At 40.0% G+C, this 27138-nt stretch overlaps 1 protein-coding gene across 1 annotated transcript; it reads right to left on the reverse strand.

The window, feature by feature from the left end:
* Window positions 1–27138, reverse strand: STK33 (serine/threonine kinase 33). The gene is made up of 12 exons (XM_010225817.2): window positions 26841–27138; window positions 23659–23775; window positions 21929–22042; window positions 20998–21102; window positions 20371–20509; window positions 19253–19341; window positions 17495–17573; window positions 13694–13769; window positions 8967–9079; window positions 8596–8681; window positions 1668–1913; window positions 1–829 (listed from the first exon to the last, which is right to left on the reverse strand). The coding sequence occupies exons 1-12, from the start codon at window positions 27057–27059 to the stop codon at window positions 662–664; spliced, it is 1551 nt and encodes a 516-aa protein (XP_010224119.2). The 5' UTR covers window positions 27060–27138; the 3' UTR covers window positions 1–661.

Genomic DNA, 27138 nt, shown 5'->3' on the forward strand with positions numbered 1-27138 from the left:
TTATTCTAACACCTGTTTTATTTAAAGAACCTAATCAACACACCAGAAATTCTGTAGCAAGAACCACAGCAATACCATTGTACTTAAAAACACATCTCCCATTTGTCAAGCTTAAAATAAATTCTGCTTAAAAATAAGCAATTGACAGCAACCTAAAATAGCAGGAACAAATTCCAGACTGAAGCACCTGTGCAGTAATGCCTATAGCAAATGCATAAGCAATTTCCTAGAATATTCTCATAGTACAAAGTTATCAGGAATCCCTATTACAGATTCTATCCTCATTTTTCCCCTTAGATGTTTGTGACAAAACTTAAGAAATGCAAGTAAAACACAGGAAAATGGATTTGGGAAAGCAAACTGCCTACCTGGCATGGTGCCTGTTAGAAGAGAACAAATAAATTACATACATTTTTAGACAATTCTATAATTTGTACTGTTAGAGAAATACTATCAGACGATGTCCTCTTACAGGTTAGGAGTTCACACTGCTGTTCGATTTTCTTCAGTGTTGAAGGAAAGCTAAAGCTTTCTGATTAAAGGGTTCAAGAAAATAAAGAGGCAAACAGTTCAGGAAATATTTGTCCATCCTTATAAATCTGCTTGTTTTGGCACAAGTAATAGTTGTTTACTCTGAAGTCACTCAGAGCTGAAGGATGTCCTATGACTTCTTTTTGGCTCTGAGCGTCGCCGAAGGCTTCGGTGTGTTTTTATTTCCCGGTCCCTGCGTTGAAGGCCCTACAGACTTGTCCAATTCTCCCCTCTTCTCTTGGCACTCCAGATTCCGCTTTGCAATTGATACTGGAGATGCTGACCTACCTGCAGGGGACTATAATTCAAAACAACACAATTAAAGACTACTATTTTTCTTAATACTCACTGGAAAGGTTGGAACAACACAAATACGAACAAAGCAGTCCAGCAGAGAACAATAATAAAATATTATGACAGTTAAACTCTACTTTAGAATATATCATAAAAATATGCAAAAATAAGATCATAAAGAAACAAAAGACCTGCATTATAAAAGATATTTTAATCTCTCTTTATGGTACACAGAAGCTTCTTACCTTTAAATGTTAAAGCCCACCTTTAAGAGATGATTTTTCTTGTTTTAACAACTGTATACAAATACATCTCTGGTTTTAATCTTCACTAGCTAGGCTTCTGAATCAAGATCACAGTTACCAATTCATCACAATATTCAAATACAGTTTTAAAATGTATCTTCATCTTTTGTAAGTATGATAATGTCACTTGGTATTTATTTCTCTGGTCTGTTTTGTGGTTAAAACTCAGCCTGTATACAAGCCTATTAGGGGTCTCGGTTGGACCCAGACTTACACTCTGGTCTACAAGTTACTCAGCATGCTTTAAGATATATTATTTTGGAAAGACAGACAAAGCTAGCAGAACAGCTGAATATTCTTGAGTACACATCTTCATTTGGTAGGAATAGGTGATGTTAGTACCATAATAATGATTTATATCCTAATATATCCTATATCCTAATACTTATTGTGATTCTTACATTACATATAAGTATCTGACCACACACCAGCTGTTGTCCCTCACACCAGGTACCGCCCAACGCTTCCTACTTCACTCTTAATCCTACTTCCCACTTACTTTGCCATGTATTTTTTAAACCCTGCCTGCAGCCTCACCTGCTTCGCTGCCGCGGAGGGTTTGCTGCCCCCATCCTCTGCGTCAGCGTCGGCACCGACCGCCACGTTCCCGTTGCTCCTGGCAGGGCTTTCCTGTGCTCCGCTGGTTTCACCCTGCTGGCAGGCAGCAGCTGGGTTATTTGATTCCTCTTCTACACTGCACATTTCACCGATGTCCAGATTGTTATTCCACTCCTTCATCAACTCCAAGACATTACATGGTCTCTGGACAGCATGTGTGTCACCCTAGACATAAGAACAGATTTTATTAATATTTGACTCTACTGAATCTAGGGCATATTATTAAAAACGTAAAACCAATGTGGTGGCCCTGCTTGTTACAGACCATACACTTAATCCACTCTCAGAAACAGTCTTTCCCTGATGGTCTCTTACACAGTCCTAACTTCCCACATCTTCACTAATGCCAAGAACAAAGAGCTTTCCCTTACAATTCCCTTCAAGTATGGATCCCCAAAATCTGCAGAGGAATTTTCATCCCCAAATTCTTCTTATCTCTAACAGCCACAATAGCAGCAAAACCAGAGAGCCAGAGCCTTGCTCTGGGGTGTTTGCACTGCCCTTGTTTCTGCATCCATCAGTATTTCTTTTGGCTAGAGACTGTGCACACATCATCTAGAAAACATTTCCAATTTACGTGGCCTGATCAGGAAAGGATATTGAACCAGCTATGGATTCAGAAGTAAAAATTCACACAGGCAATACTTCTTGTTAGATTTGTTGGGCTTCTGTCATCCTTGCTCACTCGATACCATTTGCAATATTTTTTGCCCAACTCCTTTGGTGATTCAGTGACATTGGCAATTATGTGTCTGAAAGTTCAGGAGAGCAAGGGAAGTGCACACAGTACGTGCAAAGCTTGTTCTCACGCCAGAGCTGCCTGTTAATCATTTTTAAGATGTAACAATTCACGTTACAGTCACCAAACTTCCAAGGATCTCGGAGATCTCTTTCGCTAACAGTAGGGAGGGATTTTGAACTCCACAGTTCCTCGATAGTTTGTTATCTGCAGCACACGGCGTGTTCAGCGGCACCACAGAAACCAGAGCTTACACAGACTGGTCTGAGCTTTACAGGGGATCCCACAGAGGAGGCTGCCGCTGGCAGAGGACAGAGGCCTTTCCTTAAATAGACGGCAATGCATATGTATGTACCAAATGATCAAGGAAGAAACATTTATGTCCATTAGAAAGGTAGCATTTGATTTTAAAAATCAAACTCATTTTTTTGCAGATGCAAATTTTACATAATTTACATTTGCATCTATGATAACTGTGGGCAAAAGCGATAGCACTGGTTTTAACTACCTCCTATGCAAAAGCAATTATGTAGTTAAACATGCGGAGTGCAGTGAATTGCTCCCACAAAATCAGAGGTTGGGTTTAAGCCTTTTGAAAAGCTCTAGGCCTTGCAGAGCACCAGCTAACTGTGCACCACTAAAGGAGGAGAGGGAGGTCGTTCCTGACAGTTTTTAAGAAAATGGAGCCACTCAGGTTAATTATCTGCACCGGCTCATTTGAACACCTCTTGAGTTTAATTCAGCGGCCTCTGAAGCCAACTGCAGGCACAAGGATGGGGTTGCCAACTGACAGGCTCCACTGGTTCAGTTTCTTTTGTTTCCACTTCAGCTTTTTCCTGCTCAATTTTTAGGAAGTAAATTTTAGCAGGACTCAAGAAAGAAATTCTGGGATATCCAACTATTTATGGAAAAGACAGGAAAGTATTTTCTCCTTGAAAACATCATCGTTCCCAAAATACAGTCTCCATTGGACTATGCTGATCCTAGCGGCGCGTTCGCCAGGTGAAAATCACCACAGAGGAGCAGCTGAAGTGAACTTTTTCTCTTTACAGAGTATTTTAGGTGCTACATGAAGGATCTTGGGGGAAAAAAAACAAGGCATTAAGTAACACTGGTAAACCAAGAGCATGTAACAAAACTGATAAAATTCTTGATTTGTTATCTAACATTCATACCCAAATAAACATGCTGCTGAAATAGTTAGAGTATTTTAAAGGTAAAGAGAACAGCCTTCAAATTAGTATGATATGCAGGAAATGGAAGAACAGGACACTTAAAAAAAATTTTAAACTCATGTCATAAGGGAAGCTGGCAGAGGCAGAGAAATGTCTTGATGAATTCAGAGAAGTCCTAGATTTGAAAATGAAAATCAATATAACCACAGAGAGGGCAAAATGGAGCACTTGTCTTTAGCTTTGTTCTGAAAAGGCAAAATCAAGAAAGCAGGCAAGACAAATGCTCTTAATTTAGTTAAAAGAAATCTTGGGTACAACTGTCAATTTAAAAAAGGTGATTCTGATCCACAGAAACTACAAGTCTAAATGTTAAGATAACTAGAATGGAATAAAGTTACAAGGATAGCAATAAACCAACAGGTAATTATAGATTATAAAAACAAAAGGGAACCTGTGTATTAGAAAAATACTGTGGAGTGCATTGTGCGACTGCCTTTTATTTTATTGAGATATGAAAGCAGAATGTATTATTGTACTGGAAGAAGAAGTTGTTTCAAGATCTGTATTTTGTACAAAGCTAAGGTGCATGTGAGAGATTAAATCCCTGTGTGTTCCTAACATTTAGCCCCTGTGGTTCTCCCCACATGCACGCCCTGCAGCGGGGACGAGGCTGCAGCGCGGGGCAGCGTCGCGCTCCTGGGCCAGGCTGCCCTCCTGCGGGCTCCTGTGCCGTCGCCTGCTGCTCTCCCCACGCGGCCACGACGCAGGGACCGCAGCTCCGGCAGCTGCTCGGAGAGCGCCGGCATCTCCAGCGCACGCTGCGCGGGCCCCGCGGCTGCGTCCTGCAGGTGCAGGCATCGCTCAGCGCCCGCAGCGTGGACTGCTGCAGGCCTGGGGCTGCACGTGGGCTCCGAGCTCCCAGCACCGCCTCGGCGGGAGCTCCGGGCGCGCAGGAAGCTGCGGAAATCTCAGCAGACAGGTCTCCTCCTCCGGACCACGGGAGAGCCCCAAGAAGATTTATTTCCAGAAAGGAAAGTACCCAAGTACCTCGTTAGACCGAATTTTTAAAATCCTGGCATAAATTTGGAAACATGCTTAAATAATCTGCAAACAGAATGTATATATATGCTCCCTGCCAAACTAGGGTTATAAATCAGAACACAAGGGATTATTTTGCTTTTTGGGTGATTCGTTTGCTTGCAAGAAATCTCACTGCATACATAAATTTTATATTCAGGAATGGGATTCCACTCTCTAATCAAGCAGACTCATATACTCACAAATGTCACCAAAAATTGCAGCAATAAACAAGGAAGCTTAAATCAGAGTTCACTTTCAACATGCTCAAAAGTTATTCCAAGCAGAAGAAAATTAGTAGGAAAGGAAACAAGAACAGAAACAAAACCACCTGGCTACCTGTGGCATAACACCATCTTCCATTCCACCAGCCCCAAGAAAGTGCTACATGTTTATTGGTTAGAAGTTATGCAAAAGAGATAGAATATTCTTAAAATATATCGTGATCCATGCAACATGTAATATTAGGAGGAAAAAAAATGGAATAGAGCATGCTTTAAAGCATCTAGTTTAAAAAATTGACCGGCAATTATGGTACCAAACAAAATGTACGCATTCATATAAAGTCCTTGAAAAATAAGGTTTACTCTGTGCTTCCTAAGTATTATACTTAATAAGTAATATCATATTTCTGCAGATCATACAGAAACAACCTCCTGGTAATATGACCTTTGCCTTTCCTAAAGATATTCTGCTATCCCGCGGTCTCTTCTATAAGAAGCTAAATTTGCCTGCAAAAGTTGTAACAGGTATAAAGCTCAGAATAATCCAAACTAGTAACAGAACTGCCTTAATTAGTATTTCCGGTAAATAATTGATCACCAACTCTTTGCATAGCCCACGGCCAAAACTATACGTGGTCTCAAACTGACAACACGTAAATCTCTAGAGGGAACCACTAACTAAAACAGAGCGTGAGGTCATTTCTTTAGCTATAAGTACGTTGTAATTTTTAAAGGAGAATTTCTATTGTTACAGTATAGTTCTGGAATAAGTTCTGCTGCATCCATGTCCAAAATGTCAGTTTTAATTATACAGAATGACTTGCGACTTTATAAAATTTTTGGTACAGCTGGTAGAGATTTCCTGGCGGGAGGCTGTGGTGCCAAGTGCATTAACGGCGGTGCAGGAGCCCTGTGTCACCCGGCACCAAGGGGTTAATGCTTCTACACGCAGAACTCTCTACATGATAATGCACTTTGGTGCTCCCCGTCGGGCTATAGCAAAAGCACCGGAGCGACGCACGCACAGGCGCGCGGCAGGAACCACGTCCCGGTTTTCGGCGGTACCAAGTACCTGCAGGTCCCGCTGAGAGGGGGCGGGAGCCACAAGTGCTCGGGGGCTCTGGAAACCAGGCCCCGTTAAGGCATCCTAGGAAGGGCCATTAGGCAGCTCTGCCCAGCGTCGCTTCCCACTTAAGGCCCCGGTTTCTTCTCCCTGCGCTCCTCTTAAAAACTTTCTTTGAAGTTTTTTTCTTTTCCTAGAAGTTTCTTACTAGAAATTGAAATGTATTTAATTAGCACTGCTAACGTCTCAGCAAGTGATGCACACGAAAACCGTAAGCAGCAGCACTGGAGAAGGTGAGTGCAGCAACTGGGAGCTTCTGCTGGAATGGGCAGGTGGAAGGTACAAAGCAGCAAGGGAGCCTCCCCATCACTGCCACCCAGTGAGACTGTGCAATTCTTTACCGCAGATTAATTATGAGTTCGATACATTTGGACAAATTAGAAAAGTCAACCAAATTTTAGTATGCAAACTCTGGTTCAGGAAACCCCGACCAACAAGTGAGTGAAAACTGCTATAACATCCCAGCACTGAACGCCTGTCTAGGCATCTGGTCTTGACCCCTGTTGAAGATACAAGCCAGAGACACAAGAAAGATCTTCTATACAACTCATACAATCATTTGGATGTTCTTAGCTCCTTATATAAAACAAATTGATGTAATTGATTTAATAAAATCTCAGTTGCACAGCAACAGGAATGCATGGAGTAACGGGAGTGCTAAGCCAGCCCCTTCCGTACTGATGGAAACTGGCCCAACGCAGCGGCCTTTTCCCCGCAGGAGCACGAGCGGCCCTGGGTCGAGGATGCAGCACTGACCCGCATGCAGCACCCTGAGCTCGGCGCAGCAGCTGCCCAGCTCCTCTCAGACGCATATTCGGCGCCCTGCACCTCAGAACGGTGCGCAGAGCCTCGAGCTCTGGCACAGAAATGGTGGTTTAGAGACCAAAATGTCTCCAGGCAGTTCCGCAGCAAGAGGAAATGCTGACCGGCCATGTACAGGAAAGCCGGAGGCGGGAAGGAAGTATTGCTGCCTGGAGTCCTGTCTGGTCCACACAGTTCACCCTTAAGGGAGCAGCTTTAAACTGTGCTAGGAAGAGAGCGGCCAGAGGGACACGTGGATTCCGTGTCCCTGCCCAGCTCCTTTCTGACCGCCTTCATCTCCCACCACAGGGACTCCACGATGCTGCCCGTCACCCAGCGCGGCACAGGGGCTCCCCGGCGCGAGGGGATCCGGTCACATTCAGGCTGCAGCAGCAACGTCTCAACCTCTGTGCACGTCCAAGCTTGATGGAGAATCTAAATTATTGCTCTGTGTTAAAACTCATGTTTAACGGCGTCGCACAGTTACTGTGGAAGTGCAATGAAAAGCAACTAATGTGGTCTTGAGTTTGTAGATACTTTGTAGCTAACTGGGCTACAACCTACATTTTCTTCAAACAAAGCATAGTAAGGTAGAATCTACCATGCCTGAACTGATGTATGATATAAACAGGATACACAATATAAAATGGTTTATTATGAATTACTACAAGGTTTTACCTTCTATATGTACTTCTATTATCCTCTGGAATTCACTCACAAACTTCACAAATATATGTGGTGGCAAGTTGTAAAAAAAAAAAAAAAAAAAATCACAGGAATGGTAGTTTTCCACACCTGCAGCTTAACCAAGCAAGAACAGTAAGGTACTCATAGCATGGCAGGGCTGAACTGGGATGAATACTGTCTCCTTTTTCAGGCCTTTTTAGAGTTACACTAGCTTGCCACTTCTCTCTCTGCCACAAGGATTCATGGAAACTAGGAGAAAAACCTTTTTCTTCATCTACAGTCAATTAGCAGGAAAGAAGAAAGATGAGTATCCTAGTCCAGAACGGTTCATTTGCAGATGAAGGTGTGAGGGAAAAATCAGTGGTCATTTAAACAACAGAGATCTATCCTCCTACACATCAGAACTTTTAAATGATTCACACACACATCTCTTCCTACCTGCTACAGGAGAAATTAAGGTCTGCTATCATCAGTGTTATACTGCAGCAGCAAACATGCCCATTCCTTCTGATTTAATCTCAGTGAGTAGCACAGCACCATGTTCTGCACCCAGCCAGGAACTCAGAGGTCCCTTCCTAGAACTACAACTCTCTTGCCTTCAACAAAGATAAATTTCCCTGTAACTCAATCCCTCTGTTTGCAAAATTGGAAAGAAAAAAGAAATTACTGTAGTTACAGGAATACTGTCACAATTAATTAAACATGACCTGAACCCATATTTCCATATTAAATTTAAAACATGTGCGAAGTCAGGTGAAGTGGGTCTGGATAAAGGTTTCGGTGTCAGGCAGCAGGACATTTTTGCTACTTACTGAGCTGATCAGAGGCCCATGTGATACAAACAAAACATGCCGATTTGGAGGCTGTAGATAAGATCCTTACAGTTTGCTTGTTTTTTTGTTGTTGTTTTAATTTTTCACCCTACTGGATTGGACAGAAGCAACACAACACCCTTACATACAAGGCCAGGGAGGTATGGCGTAGAGGACGAGGTGAACAAATGCAACTCCTCAAAACTCACTGTTATCCACTGGTTATCCAGTAACTCATTAGCTGTGATTCGGTGAGCAGGATCTACTCTCAGAAGTAGTCTCAATACTTGTTTTGCTAGGAAAAAAAAAAAACAACACACCCTTTGATACATCTCATTTCTGTTAACAATACAACTCAATACACTTTCGACTGAGTGCTTTAATTCAGCAGAGAATATTTTACTTACAATGCTATGAAATTATTTGATGATATCATTTATGTGAACTTATTTCTTAGCATCAATTTCACTTTTCAGAAAAGGCACGCTACTTAAAGGCAAAAAAAAGAGATCAAAACTACATTTGTGGAATTTATTGCAATACTATCAGCATCTGTTTTGTGAGAGCATTATGTACTTACCAGTCTCACTAACTGTTTCCCAAACTGCATTTTTAAAGCACAGGTCTCCCTTTCTTATTAGCTCAAAAAGCTTCTCTTCTAAGCTTGCTATAAAAGGAGGTTCACCACACAGTCTGTAAGAAAATCAGGGTCAGTGAATGGAAACCGACTATTTCTCACCAATGAGGCAAAAACTATGTATTACTGGATCCCTGCGAAATCAAGAAGTTAGCATGACTGCTAAAGCTTTAGAAGAACTCCACAAAAGTGACTCAAGTTCTGAAAAATATGTCACTCAGATTTAAGGGAAAGAGGTTATGAGGTTAAAAGGTGATTTGGTCTTGGTCACTACATATCCACATAGGAAGATAATTGATCCTATATGGATTTTTACACTAAGAGTCAAAGATATAAAAAGATCCAACTTAAAGCTGAAAATACAAACTAGAAGGAAAAGAATGAAATTAAACTGAAAATACGGTATTTTGCTGTTCTGTAACTCACTCACCCAAGTGCCCGGGTTAACTGGAAGCTAACCCACAGTCACGTGTAGCACTTCTGTCACGGGACTTGTTTACTACGAACACTTCACACTTAACTGTTCTTTTTTATCTGCTTTATGCCAAAATATTACTTTCCATTAAAAAAAAATCAAAGCCAACACCCCTTACTTTTCAATAATAACTATCACTAATCTATGCCCCCTCCACACACACCCTTTCAGATCCATTGAGTTTATAACAATCAGAACTGAAACAACAAGAAGAAACAAGACATTTATCCCAACTTAAGCATTTAAATCCAAATACCTATCTTCCTAAACATCACTTTTTGGATCAACTACAGGCCATTGGCTCAGTTCAATAAGGAACTGAGCCAATTCAATGGGAATTACTTGATAAAATCAGATTGTAGAATAAAATTTACTTACAAAGTCAAATCAGTAATACACAGTGGATCATTGTGTCCTTAAGTCGTATGTATTGCTGCAGTGCTCAAAGAGTAACGGAATCAGTCCCAAGATCTTAAAATCTAGGAATTATGTATTAGTCAATGCTCAGTCTACAGTTTTGGGGAAAAATTTTTTCTTTTTTCTTCAAGGTCAAAGCAAGTGTCATTGAGGGGAAAACAGATATATCCCTTTAATATTACAAAAATGTGCTTTAATATTACAAAAACTTGCTTTTCAGAAAAAGAAGAAACAAAAAGCAGAAAATAAGTTGGGGAAAACCTCATTTTTAATTTATTGCTTTTTGTTATCATATCAAACACCATCTCCTTTAGCTACATAGTGCAAACATTACCTTAATTGGCATAATCTAAACTATGAGACCAGTAGAAATATAAAATATGTATATATAATATACATAAAAATAAAATATAATTTTTTAAAAAATAAATAGAAAATATATTGGAAACATCAGAAAGATTCCAAGAGGTACCTCGACTGTCCATACAAGGAGTACACATACATTTAAAAATAGGCGTTGACTGCACTCTTGCAATGTAGTCCTTATTTTGAGTAAAATATTTAAGCATTTAAGCAATTGTGGTATCAAAATGTCTGTTAAATCAATTATTCTTTCTGCATCTTCTGCTTCATTTATGCCAATAGTAGCAATAAAGATATAGTATATATGAAAACAAACTAAATGCATTCCTAAGAAAATATTTGTAGCAACACCAAATGCAGTGTTTCTATTTCTTTTTTATTTGGTTTCTGTAACTATTACCATTTACCAATAGAACCATCATCTCTAAATGATTATTAGAGAATATTCTTTGAAAGTAAATATTGATCTGTGTTCTACTATAATCACATTGTGAATGAAAAGCCCTATCATGTGATCTGTGTTTTCAATCAAAACTAATAAAGACAGATTAAATTTCTAAAAGATCTTACATTGAACCACTCACGCACAACTGACATGCAGAAATTACACAGCAAATACTTTCAAGAAATGAATCCATCTATTTGTGGCCATTTAAAACACAGAAGAGCCTAATTTCATCAAATACATTACTTGCACCAAACTATGTTTTCAGTTCTACTCTCAAAACACAGAAGTAGCTTCAGGAAAAAAATGGAGCTGGCACATCCTAGTGAAGGATGTCTGTCATTTTATATTAAAAGACAAAAATACTGTGGAATTTGTTTTACATTATTTCAATTTTTAATTTTAAGGTAAAACATAAAAACTCGCTTTCTAGCACATTTCTCCCCAAACTTTTAACCTCAGAATTACTTTTACAAAAACTGACCCTTTCTTTACCCTCCGTTTTTCCTTGGCCACGTCCCTGTGGACTGAACCGCGGGGACACGAGGGCACGGACGTGGAGGTGGCAGGAACGCCCCCCTCCCCGCGCGCCAGCGCTGGGGACGCTGCTGCTGCTGCTCGGCCGGCGCGGGGGGCACTGGGCTCTTCTCTCCAGGCTGAAGCCAGGGCAGACAACAGTAACTCGGCCAAAGGCCTCAGGGTAAGCAGGGGAAGTTCGTCACAGAGCACCCTGCAAATCTGCGAGGAAATTCTCCTCTCTTAAAAAGTAACAAAGTCACGTGTTTTCTTAGCCGGTTTCTTACTACTGCAATGTAGGAAGCAACGTGTTAGGCACATGAGACTTGCCCGGCTGCAGGAAGGTTTCCAAGGAGTCTTCCAGGGGCCAAGGCCTCTGGGCACAGGCTGGAGAGGGCTGCAAACCCTGCAGCACACGTGGGCTCCTCTCCTCTGGGACACCAGCACCCGGGCCACGCTCTCGAGCGCGCCAGGCAGCAGGGCGCTTGCTGCTCTGCTCCACCAGGCTGCTGCCAGACCTCCGTATTTTAATGGATTTCTTTTTTTTTGTTACTATTGCTTATGCTTCCATTAGCATGCATTAACATAGAAATGAAATGGAAAATATAAAGCACACCTCCATTTAAGCTACATGCAAAAACCGAACACGCTGGCACTGCGCCACGACGCAGAGGCAGCCCTGGGCGTTATCAGCATTCACGGGAAGAGGAGCTCTCGAGTCACCTCAGGGCTCTGCTCCCCACACAGGCCAGGCCGGCACGAACCGCAGCCTGGAAGGGGCACGGCGGCGCTGGGGCGGCCGCGGCCCTCACGGCACCTTCAGGCCCCTTAGGGGAGCACCACAAGCACGTACCATTATTCAGGAGAGCAAGAAAAGTAATTTGCAAAAACAGAATTAAAATCAGAAGATGATCTTATGGCTTTTGTATTACTATTTTCAAATTAAGCCATAAAAAGCAGTGTGAATTGTACTCTATTAATTCACACGCAGTATTTTCATTCTTGTGTAGCAGACACAACGAGGGGTGAATTAATGTTACTTTGTTCTGACACTATTGTGATTACAAAATGCTAATTTTCAAATATATTTATACTGCTAATTAAGGCAGCAGGTCCTGCCATCCGCACAGGTCACTGCTTGGCATGTCCCAAGTTCTGAGCTGGGAAATGTGCCCACGGCAGCCACTGCTCAGGCTGCTTATTAGCCAATGAAACCAGCCCATTTTAAGTGCCCATTTCATAGTATTTTCTGTTGTACTATGCTGTGCAAATCCTACTACTGCAATGCAAACATTCATACTATGAAGCATAACGATAAAACTCATTTTGTACCAGCATGAATTTTAGAAATAAACAAAATAAAGTCAATAAAGCTACAAACACTTCATCATGCTGACACAAGAAGAAAAATGGACTAATTGTACAGAAAAGAAACTGAGGAACCAATATAGAGTGCGGGGAAAATTCAGAGAAAATCCCCAAAAGAGGAGATTATGAAACTACATGCTTGTGTCCGAAGACTTCAGTTATAAAAGAAATTGTTTGTACATAACAGAAGTAAAGGAATCATAGCCCAGCAAAAACATCAACAAATGAAACGGCAAGAGTTGATGTTCTAAGACACTTGAACTAAAGCATCATCTAGAGGCATTTGAGAGCAGAAAAAGACTGAAAGAGGTTTAAAAGACTGAAAGAGGTTTAAAAAATGAAAAAAAAAACCAAAAAAATAGAGCCTCTGCCCACAATGTGACCTTTTAATTATCTATTTCTGTCTTAATTGCATAATCCAAACAGGTGTTTATGTGCTTTGCTTCATCTTGTTTTTAATTACTGGGTTATGTTTAGATGATATTTGGCAGCATGCACACAAGTGGTTATTTTGCAGCTAAGACGAATCTTACAAGCCATGAAAGACTTCCACAAAAACACGCACACAGGGAAGTGCCATCTCCTCCTCGGAAGGCAGCCGGCCTTTGCTGACTTCCCAAGGAGGGAGGCGGGTGCGCAAGGAGAGCCGGCAGCCTCGGAGCGTCGTCGCTGCGAGCCCCACGCGGAGGTGCCGAGGGAAACCCCCTCGCCCGGCCGGCTCGGGCTGCGCGACCCGCTCGAGGGTTTCACCGGCACTGCAGGAACCCGCAGCTCGCTTCCCTCACCAACCTCCAGCCAACACAGGCAAAAGAAACGCTTAAGCTCTCAGTCCAGTTTTAGAGTATTGCACAACAACGTCCTGTAATACCATGTTATTTCAGGATTATAAAATAGTTCATAAATCACACATTGTATGTTTTACTTTCAAATAAAAATTTGTAATGTTTACACACAAGCAATTATGAGACTACAGTCATTCGTTAGGGTTTGGCACACAGGTTTACTTTCAATTCCAATGCCAAATTGTTAAGTACTTGTATTATAAATGGGTCTGTACATTTTATATCAGTTTTACAAGCTACTTACAGCATGTACATAATGACACCTATGCTCCAAACGTCACACTGTTGGCTGTAGTCATGGGCACTGATAACTTCAGGGGCTGCCAACCAAGCAGAAAAAATAGTATTAATAATACAAAAAAAAACTTTTAAATGCTTAAACACAAAGCATGAAGAATGTGCTGATGTGGTATAATTTATTCCCATATGTAAAGAAGAACCAACAGCAGATGTTTAAATGAATAATGTACAGACCTTAACAATTCATGCTGATGTGTCCTCACTTTTATCATTTAGCTGTTAAGGGGGCGGTGACACTGTGACATTAGCTGTGTGATTAAACTCAGCATTGTTTTTCCCCACAGTTAAGGTATTAGAGCTGTATTCATACAAGGCTGTTGAAGGACTGCAAGAGACCACACAAGCTTCACCGGTCCCTCCGAAATAAGCGCAGCACACAAGAACATTCATCATTTGCAAGACACGAGGGCCTCTGTTTGCACCTACTAGCTAGAATACCTCACATAATGAACAAAATCAATGCCAAAATACTCTAAAAATATTCATACTGATTTATTTATATCCTAGATCAAAAATTCACATATTGTAACGTATTCACTAATCACTTTATACCATTTCAGTCACATGCTAAGCATGCTGCTTCGGGGCCATTTACTGATCTTTTATGTCCTAAATTGCGGTAACTGTGGTCATGAGATCACAGCAAAACTTGCGGTTTTCACTTCCAAAATCAATGAGGATAACATAATTTTGTCTCGGGAAGAAACAGAAAACTAATTCCTTTCCAAGAGAAGTACTAGTAACAGAGACTACTTGGCGCTTTCCCAACAACTCAAAGTTTGGTCAGATGTCACCTCAGTTACTAATGTTTTATGTAGGTAACTTATTTCAGCCATTTATTGACTATGTAAAGGAACTAAGAATATACTTAATACTTTGATAATACCATAAGTGGCACATCAAGACTTCAAAGGAGACTTTTTATTATTAATATTGCCAAACTGACCAAAAACTACAAATCCCAATATTACCTCATACTTAATATACTATTTTGCGAACATTTTAGACTAGCAGTAACTCACACTATTAATACCAGGGCTGAAATACTTATTCTACACAAAATAAAGCGACTAAGCTGGGGAAGTCCTACAGCTCTATCTCCAGAAAAAACATTCTGAATGGCCAAATTCTCAGCTGATTGAATGCCCTTGATTTCACTGGAATTGCACTACCAAACCTTACACCTTACAACATCTCCATGTGTGTAATGAGAGCTTGCAATTCCAGAATGATACTCTGTGAAGGAATAGATACAAAAAACAGGACATGTATTCATACACCAGGCTGGCTAAATCATGAATGTCCACAGGCCTCAGACACACGAGCAGAGCATGCAGGAAGTGCAATACGAAAAGAAGGAAAACAAACACAGAGGGACAAACTCACAAAGGAAAATTACGGAGCAACCAGCAAGGCACCTCAGTGAGAATGAAATAATCTGTTAAGTGTATGGGTAGCACAAATGACTAAAGAGACTGGCATTGCATTCAGCCATGAAAGCTGCTGAGAGATTATGCGCAGAAGGCAAATATATTTAATGTCTTCTTGCATCCATCTGAACGAAAACATCAGCTGCAAGCAGGGAATGGCCCAATCGACATCAGTGACAAAGGGGCAAGACCTCAGCTTCCAACAGAGAAGGAAAAGGTTAGCAAGTACATAGGCTGGAAAAATTTAAATCAACTGTAACTGATGAAATTAATTCTAGAGTATTTTAAAACCTGACAGGACTTTTCAGAGTTATTACTGGTTCACGAACTTGTGGAAGACAGGCAAAACACTGCAGGACTGAAACAAGCAATCAGGGCATCTATCTGTAACAGGGTGGAAAGGGTTGCATCAAAGAATTGCAGATACATGTCATTCATTTTAATTCCCAAGAAAACACCTGAAATAATAAGCGCCTAGAAGAAAACAGAGAAATAATAGCCATTATATGCACTTGTCAAGAAAAGACCTCCTTGCAGCACAGGCTGACAGGCTTCAGGGCTGGAGGAGGAGCACTGTGTATCATTTATCCTCATTTTAGGATTTTTTTTTTCATTCTGCTTCACATAACTTTTAAAATATTATTTTCTCAATGAAAATACCACACAAGCAATGCACATGTGATTTTAAAGACTGTTCTTAGAAAGTAGCTATCTCTTGCTCATGGTCAAAGTACAGGTTGCAGTAAGGAGTGTTTTCTAAGTGTCTGTTCAGGCACGTCACTACTGTAACTGATGACCTGAGGGATCCAGGAGAGAACACGCTTATTAAATCTGAAGACAACCCCAGCCAGGAGCGAGGGCGAGCGCCCGCACAGGCAGCTCCGGGCACACGTGCGTGCAGAGCAGCCGGGCAGGCAGCAGGTCAGGGCTGGCACGAACCACACGCTGAGCAGGAGCTACGTTTCAGCACAAGCTGATGGTGCCTCTGCAGGGCACGGTGACAGCAACCAGCCGCTCCAGCACAAACCCTCCATATACAGCTGCCCTCTCTGAGGGGGCAAAGGCAAACACTCCCTCCTTCTGGCACAGAAGCCTATCCAAATCACTGGTTAAGGTCTCAGCTAGGTGCTGCGCTTCTCTTTGGATATTCCACTTAAATAAACTATGTGCCCAAGGGAGCCTGGCCAGCCAAACAACAAGAAAACCAGAAACGAGGGACAGGACTAGGAACATTCGTGTTGTTCAACCTGAAGAACAAAAGTCCACGGGAGAGGCATGGTATCACACAGCTGAAAAAAGAAGGGTGCAACCTGTTCTGCATACCCAGGATAGGCAGAGCAAGAAACAGTCTCAACAGGCGCCGTGTGATTCTGTTTCCCTTCCTCCTGTGCACATCCCCCCATCACCTTCCCCTATGTCAGCTCTAGCAGCTACGTGCGTGCAGGTGAGTTAACTGAAATCCTGCAATGGGAAAAGCCATCAGGTTGTGGACTGCAAGTATCTGTTAAAGCTGACAGTAAACTGAACGCGCAGGGCACATTTGCAAAGACTGCATGTTCTGGAGTTCGGATTCTTTGGGCAGTAGCATCTGCTGTCAGTTGTGTCTGCGCTTTAATTTCCAGAAATCTCCAAAGAGGATATAAAGGATGGGACTATTTCAATAAGTTCAGCTCTTTAAACAATGAAGGAGCAGGAATAGCAACAGAAAGAAGGAATGTATATAGACAAACATACCCAAAGTTTATTCACAACAAATCATTGCTTCTTTTCTTCAAAGGCTCATTTATCTACACTCCAGTCTGCAAAACCAACAGATCTAAATAACACCCACGACTATTAAAAGAAGCCTCACCAAAATAAAAGCTATTCATTATCCTTCCCTGAGAAGCAATGTAAAGATCTATGCAGTCACTCTGTTTATCTACCAGACATATATTCCTCAAAATACAAAAGCTAATAAATAACAGCAGAAGGAAACATAATTACTTCACAAGGAAGATCATCCCATGATGTTGTTCGACAGAGGTATCATCCAAAATGCAGTTTCCACAGAAGCTACAAAGAAATGACATTTTTCTAAAGGACTAAAATCACAGTTTCTAAGGCAGGCACCACAGCTCCCTCTTCTCAGAGCAGAATTGAGAAAATAATCCTAACTGAATCAGTCTCTCACCCTCCTCATTCTTGGGTCCAGCAGCAGCCACCCCTTAGTGTCCTTCTAGAGAAGAGGAAGAGCTTAGAAGTACCCATGGCTTTGTGATGGGGAAAGATCTAGTGAGCTGCAGCACTTGGGCAGTATGGAGCTCTGTACTTACCCATGTACATAGGAGTCCCACAGATTGACTGAAACACACTACCACCAGCCTTTTGCACAGCTAAACCAAAGTCAGTCACCTAGTAGAAAAATATACAGTATTAAAGCTAGCAGCAAAGATAGGATTTTTAAGTTCTCTTTGGTTCACCTTAGAATGCACGGTTCATACTGAAAAAAAGTCAGAGAAAAATCAGTAGAAGTTACAGAACTATGGTTGTCTTTTCTAGGCTTTTTTGTTTTTCTTCTCCACTGTTTAAGCATTTTTTTTTTCTGTGACACTCTTTTCCTTGACATTCAAATTCACACGAAAACAAGTGCGCTCCAAAGACATTGGGCAAATTCCCATTTATCATTTTACACTTTCCTGTGAATAAAGCAACAAAAAACAAAAACCATACGGAAGACAGAGAAACTACAAGGCTGAGGGGAAGCAGAGATAGAGACAGAAGTTAGAAGGTCAGGAGAAACAAAAGCCCTGATAATCAGAGTGCTGCTTGCAAAGAACCTGAACAAAACCCAGATTGTCAAAAAATATGGGCAATTCGGGACAACAGTCCGCGTATCCATCCCTTCCTTGCAGCAGTGACATGAAGCAGCAGGAAAGAGAAATGGCTGAAAATATGTCCCCAGGGTGCCCAGCCAAGAGGGAGGTGATCCTTGGCAAGGGGCAAAGCAACGAAACAACAAGACTCCCCTCCTCTTTTCTCTCAGCAGCATTTCAGGGTCAACTACTCAATGAGTTAACAGCTCTGGTCCATTGAAATATGCATCTCCTCTCACACTGCATGAAGGTATTTGCACTTGTCCATTGGACTGGTCCGCTGGACCTGGATTCTACCATCACTCAAGTGGGTCTTTAAGGAAAAGAGGATGAAAAAGGAAAACCTCCTCTGCTGGAGGCTCTTTTCTATGTGTGGTTCTACTGGTCTGAAACAGACACTAGAGACAACACCAACATTCCATTCAAAGGTAAGATTACACAATTTGAGCTAAAAAAGTAGAGTAACTTGTGCTTTGGTTTAAGATGACTGAAATTAATTTTCTTGCAGCAGCAAGAATTTTAAAAAAGATTTTGCACAGAATAGCATAGTTTAAAAAAGGAGTTTAGGTAGAATAGCACAGTTTTAAAATACATATATATACCAGGAGGTGTCTGTGTCTGGGCTTCACTTATAACCCTCTCTGCACCTCCTGGCCAAAAAGAGAATCATAAAGATTCAGGGAGTTTGTACCTCACGGGCAAAAACAGGACAGTGTGAACCTTGGCCTTAACACTAGCTGTCTCAAAAAACTCTAAGTCGGTAGCAGATAACTATACTGTGATTTATTAAGCATCAAGAACCATTTTTTTCAACGAAAACAATGTGTAAGCACATGGCATATTGTGCTTGGGTAGGAAAAATTTATTGATATCCAAAAATTCCTGTGATATATTTTGTATGTCAATCAACAGCATAACCTAAATGGTCTTTTTTTTTCTAAGCTACTAACAGATCTACAATATGGATAATTTCAGAATTAATTACATCTTACAGTTCCTGCTGACTTACTGCAGCTAATGGCTTGGAACTATCCTAATATAGACCTAGATAAGTAAAATACGGTTCCTTAGCTTCCAAAATGCCTTTTCCCCCCCCTAATAACATTATTTAGTCGTTCATTTGAAAAGCTGCTAATAGGTTATTGAAGTCAAGTCCGCAGGAATACCTGGAGATTAAAATTGGTGCTAGAGGCAGAACTGCTACAATTGTAGTCTTACCTTTATGTTTAATTTCATTTCATTTGCTTCATCAATGTCACTGCTTTTAACTAAAATGTTTTCCAGTTTTAGATCTCTATGAACAATATCTGCCAGCAAAGAATAAGAAATAAAATGTTATAAGTTGCAGTAAAGATATTCTGACAGAAATGTTTTAAATTCTTTCGAATGAACAATTTATTTGAGCAATTCTAGACTATTTTACTCTGAGCTACTGGAAATCTAAAGAAATACATCTTTCCCATTACTGCCAGGAATCATATAGGTATTTCAAATCTGGATCAGATTTGTACCCACTGCTCCCCACAACCCTGTAATATGGAGAAAAGTTTGCATTGCTTCAGTCTTATATATCAGCTGATCAGCCAACATCTAACAAAAAATAGGCTTTACACTGTATGCTTATCAAACTTACATGTTTACATACAAATTTACACATTTTCATAACCACAATTCTTATCTAAAAACACTAGGTGGCTTTGCCGTCTCAACAGCTGCAATGAGCAGACACAGCCTTAAACATTCCATATACAAGGAAGTCTCAATCTGTATTGAAAAATGGTAAATAAAGGATTCCTGCAAGTGTTATGCTGTAAGACGAAGATGAAAAACTTCTGTAGAAAAAAAGTCCAGAAGTACTCAGAGGATATGTCAGCTCTAAAGCACTGAAATTTTAGATGAACACGTTGATTCTGTTGTGGGCTGTGCAGAACTGTACCACTTCCATGTAGTGAATGAAAGTGCTTAAATTTACCTAAATGCAAGAAAGGCTACTAAGAGGTCTCAAAGGCACACTATCTTTGCTATTTTTCCCTTCTGCAATAGACTATACATTTGACTACTAAAGGAAATTAATTTTATAATGCAAAGTAGTCACAAGTTAAGAAACAATAAGACATGCTATTATCTGATAGTACAGAAATAGAAGAAAATGGTAGCAGTTATTACAAGAAAAAAATGTTTTTAAAAAGCATTTATGTAGTATATTTTACTTTTTTACTGGAATATTTTTATACTGTTAAATAAGTAATAAAAAAGAACAGCAATCTGTAACTGTTGCGGAGCATACGGACACTCGAAATTATGAGCACAGGGGAAAGACAGAGGAACTTAATTACCTTTTTTGTGCAGATATGCTATTGCTGAAGCAAGACTCCGAATGATGTGCCTTGTCTCATTTTCTGTAAAGTGTCCTTTACTGTGAAGAATCTTTTTAAGTTCTCCATCCTCACAGAGCTCCATTACAAGATACATCCGCTAATGTTAATAAAGAGACAAAGTAATGATTTTCTTATTTCGCGGTTCAGTATTTCTTTTAAGGTTATAAAAACATATATAACTGCAGTGCTCCAATTGCAGCAATGACCCAGATTTTATGAACATAAGGCAAAAAGACAATTACCCTGCCCCAAATGTTACCAATGTTTGGAGTACACTGATATTGCAGTGTACCCCAGATCCTCCAAAATCAAGGATTTCCTATGATGTAAACTCTTTTTGTCCTCTGTTCAATTGCCAGTTTAAGCTTCTCACAACAGTGGTTTAGAAAGAATTTAACGAAAAATAAAATATAAACATTTCCACAATCTTTTGGCCAAGAGTTGTAAGAAGATTTGTCCCATGTGACAATAATATGATACATAATGAGGAATTACCTTGGAACAGAAGTCACTTGTTTGTTTGCTTGTTTGTCACTCTACCAATGTGGGTATTAATACTAGGTGTTACAATTAATGAAATCTTACCTTTGGTGTCTCATACACTTCTTCTAAGTGTATTATATGTTCATGGTTCACTCTTTTTAAGATGTTTACCTCCCGTTCAAGCAATTTCATAGCAGAGCTTCCAGCCTTAGTTATTAATAGAAAACACATTGTACAGACATCATAACAAGCATTTTTAAAGAACAGCAATTTCTTTTTTAAAAAGTGATAGCATGCGTTTTAATCAATTAGATTTCAAAACATCACTACAGTAAATCCTACCGTATTTCAGGATTGCTTCAATTAATCCAGTAAATTTGGTTTCTAAGACCTTATAATTTCAAATATACAATTCTGTGAAATGTTTCGAAAGCTTTTAGACACAGGAGTATCTACACACACGACCATAAGCATCTTCACCCTATCCAATGACTCAGTGTAACCCTATGACCTAAATAAAGAATATAATATGAGATATTTAATGAGAATAGAATAGAAGATATTTAATGCACCTTTAAAATCAACAAAAAATAAAGGTGTTGGGGCAATGGAGTTAAACAAAATGTAATTATTCATATTGTAAGCTGACCAGCTCTATGGAGCTGATATTCCATAATCTCATGATCACGAAAATTATTTTACAGAGTCCCAAGAATACCTATACCCAAAAGAAACATGGTGGATTTGGTATCAATGAGACAAAAGAATTTAATCTACCCTTCATGACAGTATCCCATTTAAACACAATCAGACTCAATATTTCCATGGCTGTCGCAGGATGACAGGGATTGAAGTATTTTTCTAACTAGTTTAAGAAACCAAAATTTTAAAGAATTTATTATTGCCAATATAACAGCTTGAAAAGTTCAGGATGATATGAAGGGGGCTCAGAGATTGTTAAAAAAAAGAAATCACATTGAGAGAGTTAAGGAGGAAGATTTTAAAACAAATCACTCATCTACGTGCTATTTACCTTTTTCCTGTTGACCTTTTTAATAGCCCATTTTTTGCCGGTGCCTTTGTGTTTTACTTCTATTACCACCCCAAAGCTGCCTTGTCCTAGTTTCCTTCCAAAAGAATAGATTTCCTAAAGAAAACAGAGAAACGTATAAAGTGCAACTTTTTTTTTTAAACAAACAGTATTTATTAGCCAAGAATATATAGCTCAAAACTAGACTCTCCAATTTAAATATTTAAAAGATATCTGTAGTAGAAGAGGAGCCAGCTGACCTTTCAGTGAAAATATTGCCAGGTTTTCACACTGAACGTTTGTGCAGCCTCCATGTATGCTTGCTGGGGGATTTCAGCCCAGCAATTGGTAGAATTCAGTATGAGCTTCCTATCTTTGCACCATGAACCACAGCTGTACTATTACAGTGTGTATGACCATAAACCCAAAGAAATCACATGCAAGGGGTAATTTTGAAATACTAAGAACAATATGGTCAGTATACAAAAACACTGCTGGCGTGGACAGTTTAGATCCAGGGCAGCAACAAGCGCGTAAACATGATTTTCAAAACAAAAAACTTGTTCTCCTTGGTGCCACTGCTGCTGCCCCCGCAGCGTGACTGCGATTCCAGCACTCCTGCTGCTTGGGCTTCTTCCGTCACAGCCGCAGCGGCACCGGTCCCGGCAGCCCCTCAGGCCCTGCCGACACCTGCCGTGGTTCTGGGAAATGCCCGCTGGCTTTGCGGGAAATCACCTGCACGTTCGAGGAACATTCCCTCTGCTTTCCAAGGATATCGCCTTACCTTTCTAGGGAATTCTAGGAAATGCTCCTCTTTCATAGGGAAACTCACTCCTCTGCTTTTATATGCTTCCTAGAAATTTCCCCTGTGTTTTTGAAGAAACTATCTCATATGCTTTCTAGGATTTCCCACTACGCTTTCCTGGAAAACTCCCCACAACTTTCTAGCCATCTCCCCCATCTCTTCGCTTGCCAAGAATTTCCAAATGTGCTTTCCAGGAATTAGCCCTGTGTTTCTAGGAATTAACTCCTCTGTTCTCTAGAGGTTGTCCATATGCTTTCTAGGAAATCCTATCTCTGCTTTTCAGGAATTTCTTGTTGCTTTCTAGGAAACACCACTTTTACTTTCTGGAATTTCCCATATGCTTTCTGCAAAACTTCCCTTGCTCTCTAAACATTTTCCTCTTTTTTTCTTAAAAATTGGCATATGTTTTCTAGAAATCTTCCTTTTTGCTTTCCAGAAATTTCACAAGTGTTTTAGGAAACGCCCTTTTCCTTTCTAGGAATTTCCCTTCTACTTTCCGGAAGTTCCTTCCTTCTGCTTTGTAGAAAAACATTCCAAACAGCAGAAAATTCCCCTCTCATCCCACTCCAACTTCTGCTTTCCAAGAAATTCACTTTCCGAATTCCACAAGCCTATCCTTTGCTTGATACGGATTTCTCCCAGTGCTTTCCAGGGAAACCTCCTCTGCTTTCTTGGAATTTACTTTGGTGCAAACCATACGAATACCCTCCCAGCTGATACTGGGCTACCACCTTGTTCTCCTGCATTTATCCTCTTTTTCCAGCATGAAATTCAGGCTCGGGAGGACAGAGGGGGCGTCAGGTACTCAGCTATTTGCCAAGAATTTCTGGTAGCCCTGAAATTCTGCCAGGGGAGCCCGCACTGATGAGGACCTACGGAATCATTACGGAGCCCATGAGTACCCGCTGCAGCCAGGAACCCTACATACCTGGATGGCAGCTCCATCACTTACTCGCGTATGGGGGATCTTGACCTCTGCGCTATGGCTGCGAGCTGACTGCGGGTACATTTTTCTGTAAGGTTCTCTTAGCTCTGATTTTGGCATCTTCATGGGAAAAAGGAAGCACTATTAGAATGCAGTATTCAAAAATTCTTACATAGTTTCAGTTGCATCAAAATCCAGTCCACAGTAAAGTAGTAACATGGAATAATGCATACTAAGTATTAGAAAAGATGTTTAAAATAAAAAAATCAATGTATTTATTAATCTCATGTAAACCCAAGACAAATAGAAAGCTGTGGAAGACTGGTACAAAAACTATACCAAACTCTGCAAGATTTTTTTTTCATCTTTTGCAGAGTTTTGCTGCCTCTTTTCATATTCTACCTCAGAGTAAACCGGATCTACTGCTTTATGGCCAAATGAAATGACTTGGTCCAGGATGAATTAGAAATGAAGTGACTTAGTTAAGGCTTACATTTGTCAATGCAGCAGAATTCTATAGAGCTAATTCAACTAATATGTTAGAAGTGTTGTAGAATACATTTTATAAATAGTGCACATATAATTTTAATAGCATAGAGTCAGTTCTATCCTACATTGTTAAGTTTTCTTCAAAAAGATATGTTAAAGAAATCATGACATCTCAATTCCCAGAAATTTCATTTTTCAATAACTATACATCACTTTCTGGTATGGCTGAGGACAGAGAAAAGCAATAAAGGCCATTTAAAATGAATGCAAAAATTTTAACTGTACTTTTAAATGTTCCAAAGAGCAGAACATTTACCAACAATATCTAGACAAGTTAGTAGTGTCAACTGTATAATTAGCTTACTTAAAGCTAAGCATATATTCAAGTATCCACAACTTTATTGTTTGCAAATAGTTTGCTAACCATGACACTTCACCTTTGGTAGAGGTATTTACAAGGCTGTGAAGGGAAGAAGGGGGAGAAGCAAATTCTTAATTATAGTAGGCAATGGAATAATCTGAAGAGGCTGCAAATCAAATGCAGAAAAATATTTGCCACTGCCAAACAAATACCCATGGATTTCTCCGGTCAACTTCAGATAACGACTTTGCTGGGAATCCAGAGATGGTGAGTTTGGACGGCAGCATTTAAGTGCTGGCAATAAACAAAACAACGCAAACCAAAAGCTTCTCTTATGCCTATGGGAAGCCACAAACTATGTCTGTGATGGAGGATTTGCACATTAAAAATTGTTCTTAATAAGTTGGTATTCCATGAACATAACACTAAACACAAGCTGTTTGTCTTTTTAAAAAATGAGTTCCATTTTAATCTCATTTCCTCACACATTTCCATACAACTCCTACCAGATCTAAAACTGGGTTCTGTTCATTCAACCAGCAGCCAAATAGCCAACTAGGAAGTCACTACATGTTCAATTCCTAGCACTAATAGGGATGACTATTCAACAAAATGTGAAACTTCTTTTGCAGTAGCAGCAAATATCTGTATCTCTAACTTCTTTGTTAAGACTTTTCTTTCTTTGTTCTCATATTAACCACATTTTTCATACAACTCACAAAAACAAATAATTGGTTGTATATTCAGATATTACTCATTTAAGATAATGGTTACTTTGTATCCATGTATTTAGAAATGCTACCTGAAAGCGGACCCATTTACATTAATATCCCAAATGCTGGATTTTTGTCTGAAATTTCAGTTTAAGTGCTTTTTCCAATTTATCCTTTTCAGATGTATATGTAATACAAACTCCTCCAACAAAAGCTTTTAAAGGCTCCAACTGTAAAATTTTGGAGTCCATAACATTAAAGAGAAGATTATGATGTAAGATGAACATATCTCCAATCAATGCAATAACTACTGCAGGAATTATATGAAAATAGACTCTGTACATCAATAAGAATGGACTACAGAGACATTAAAGACAATCGGCTTTAAATCTAACTTGAGTCTAAATTTTTCCACTTACTCTTATTGTAGTGTAATGCTATTATTTGCACACTATCATACAGCTGCAGAGTACCATATTTTAAAGACATCAGAGGGTATAGTGGGTGGCAGGAAAAAAAAAATTGCCTTTCCCATCCAAAATCTGACTCTTAATTCGAAAGCTTGATTTTCACCATGTGATGAATATGCAAGTTTCATTAAATGAACTGAATGTGTGCGTTCTCAGTACATCTAACCACCAGACTAGCTGCATTTAAAGTACTATTCAACAAAGCTGTTAGACATATAACCTCACAATTCAATTCCTGGGGCTTCGGTCAATGAATAATCTCAATTCAGAAGACCACACGTATTCACTGAATCTGGAACTGACTAACCTCTGGGTATCACCTGATTATTTCTGATGCAGAATTAACAGAATCTCACTTACTTCTTCAACTTTCAGTTTTGCCTATACAGTTAGCCAGACCTATTTTCTTAGTCTAACTTATAACTTTATGGTCTATAAGCAAAATCTAACATAAGGTAGGCAATTGCTAACGGTCTCCTACAGGCCGAAAGAGCCCTATGGAGTTAACATTTCTTCATCACTTTACGCAGCAGCAAAAACACACATGGGGCTTATAGACAAACCTTCTGACTGAACTAAAGAATTAAGATGTGATACCATCACATGAATATCTCCACGAACCATTACACCACTTCAAAAATATTAATTCATCCCATTTCACATATCATCTTGAGGTAAAAACATAATGCTATAGGTCTCTATAAGTAGTTTTTAAAAGTTGGTATTTTAAGTTAATTTGTTCAATACATCCTCTAATGACTAGATTGCTCAGTTAATAGGCATATTATATAAACATGCTATATATAGACATCATAGATGGTCGATCCTTCTGCTGTAAAATTTGTGCCTTACATTGCTGTTGCTATTACCACCCCATCTGCGCTTCTTGGGGAACAAGATTTCTACGACCACCAGAAACAAGGTCACATCCTCCATACATGCAAGAGTTCAAAAAACGTTCTCTATGTAAGAGAATTCGCATAGCCATTCCTTTTATTTACTCCTTAAGAGAGTCCACTGGGGAACTCATCCTCACTTTACATGGAAATGAGCATCAGTAACTACATATTATGAAAGAATACCTACTCTTGCATACAAACTTAATGAATAAATAGGAAAATAAAAAGGGAGATCCGATTCTAATTTGCTTACCTCCTCCACAGAAACGGATTCCTTCAACACGTGAGGCAAGGAGGCATCCAGGGAGGTTGTGCCATCCCTGGCTGCTTGCTCAGACGTCTCCGGTAATACCCTTCCAGAAGATGTGGGGTCTTGGTTGCAACAGGGGCAAACATCCTCACCACTGCTCGGTTGAAACGAGGCCAAGCACAAGAAACATGTTATAGTCTTCCCTTGACTGCTTTCAGCCATCTGTTCAGTCTTATATATGCTCTCTCCAAACTAAAACACAATGCACAGATTGGCAAGGATGCGTCCACTGCTTGAAGAA

The sequence above is a fragment of the Tinamus guttatus genome, unplaced genomic scaffold, assembly GCF_059628265.1.
Source record: "Tinamus guttatus ecotype Peru unplaced genomic scaffold, ASM5962826v1 Tinamus_guttatus_pri_ptg000240l, whole genome shotgun sequence".
Classification (NCBI taxonomy): domain Eukaryota; kingdom Metazoa; phylum Chordata; class Aves; order Tinamiformes; family Tinamidae; genus Tinamus; species Tinamus guttatus.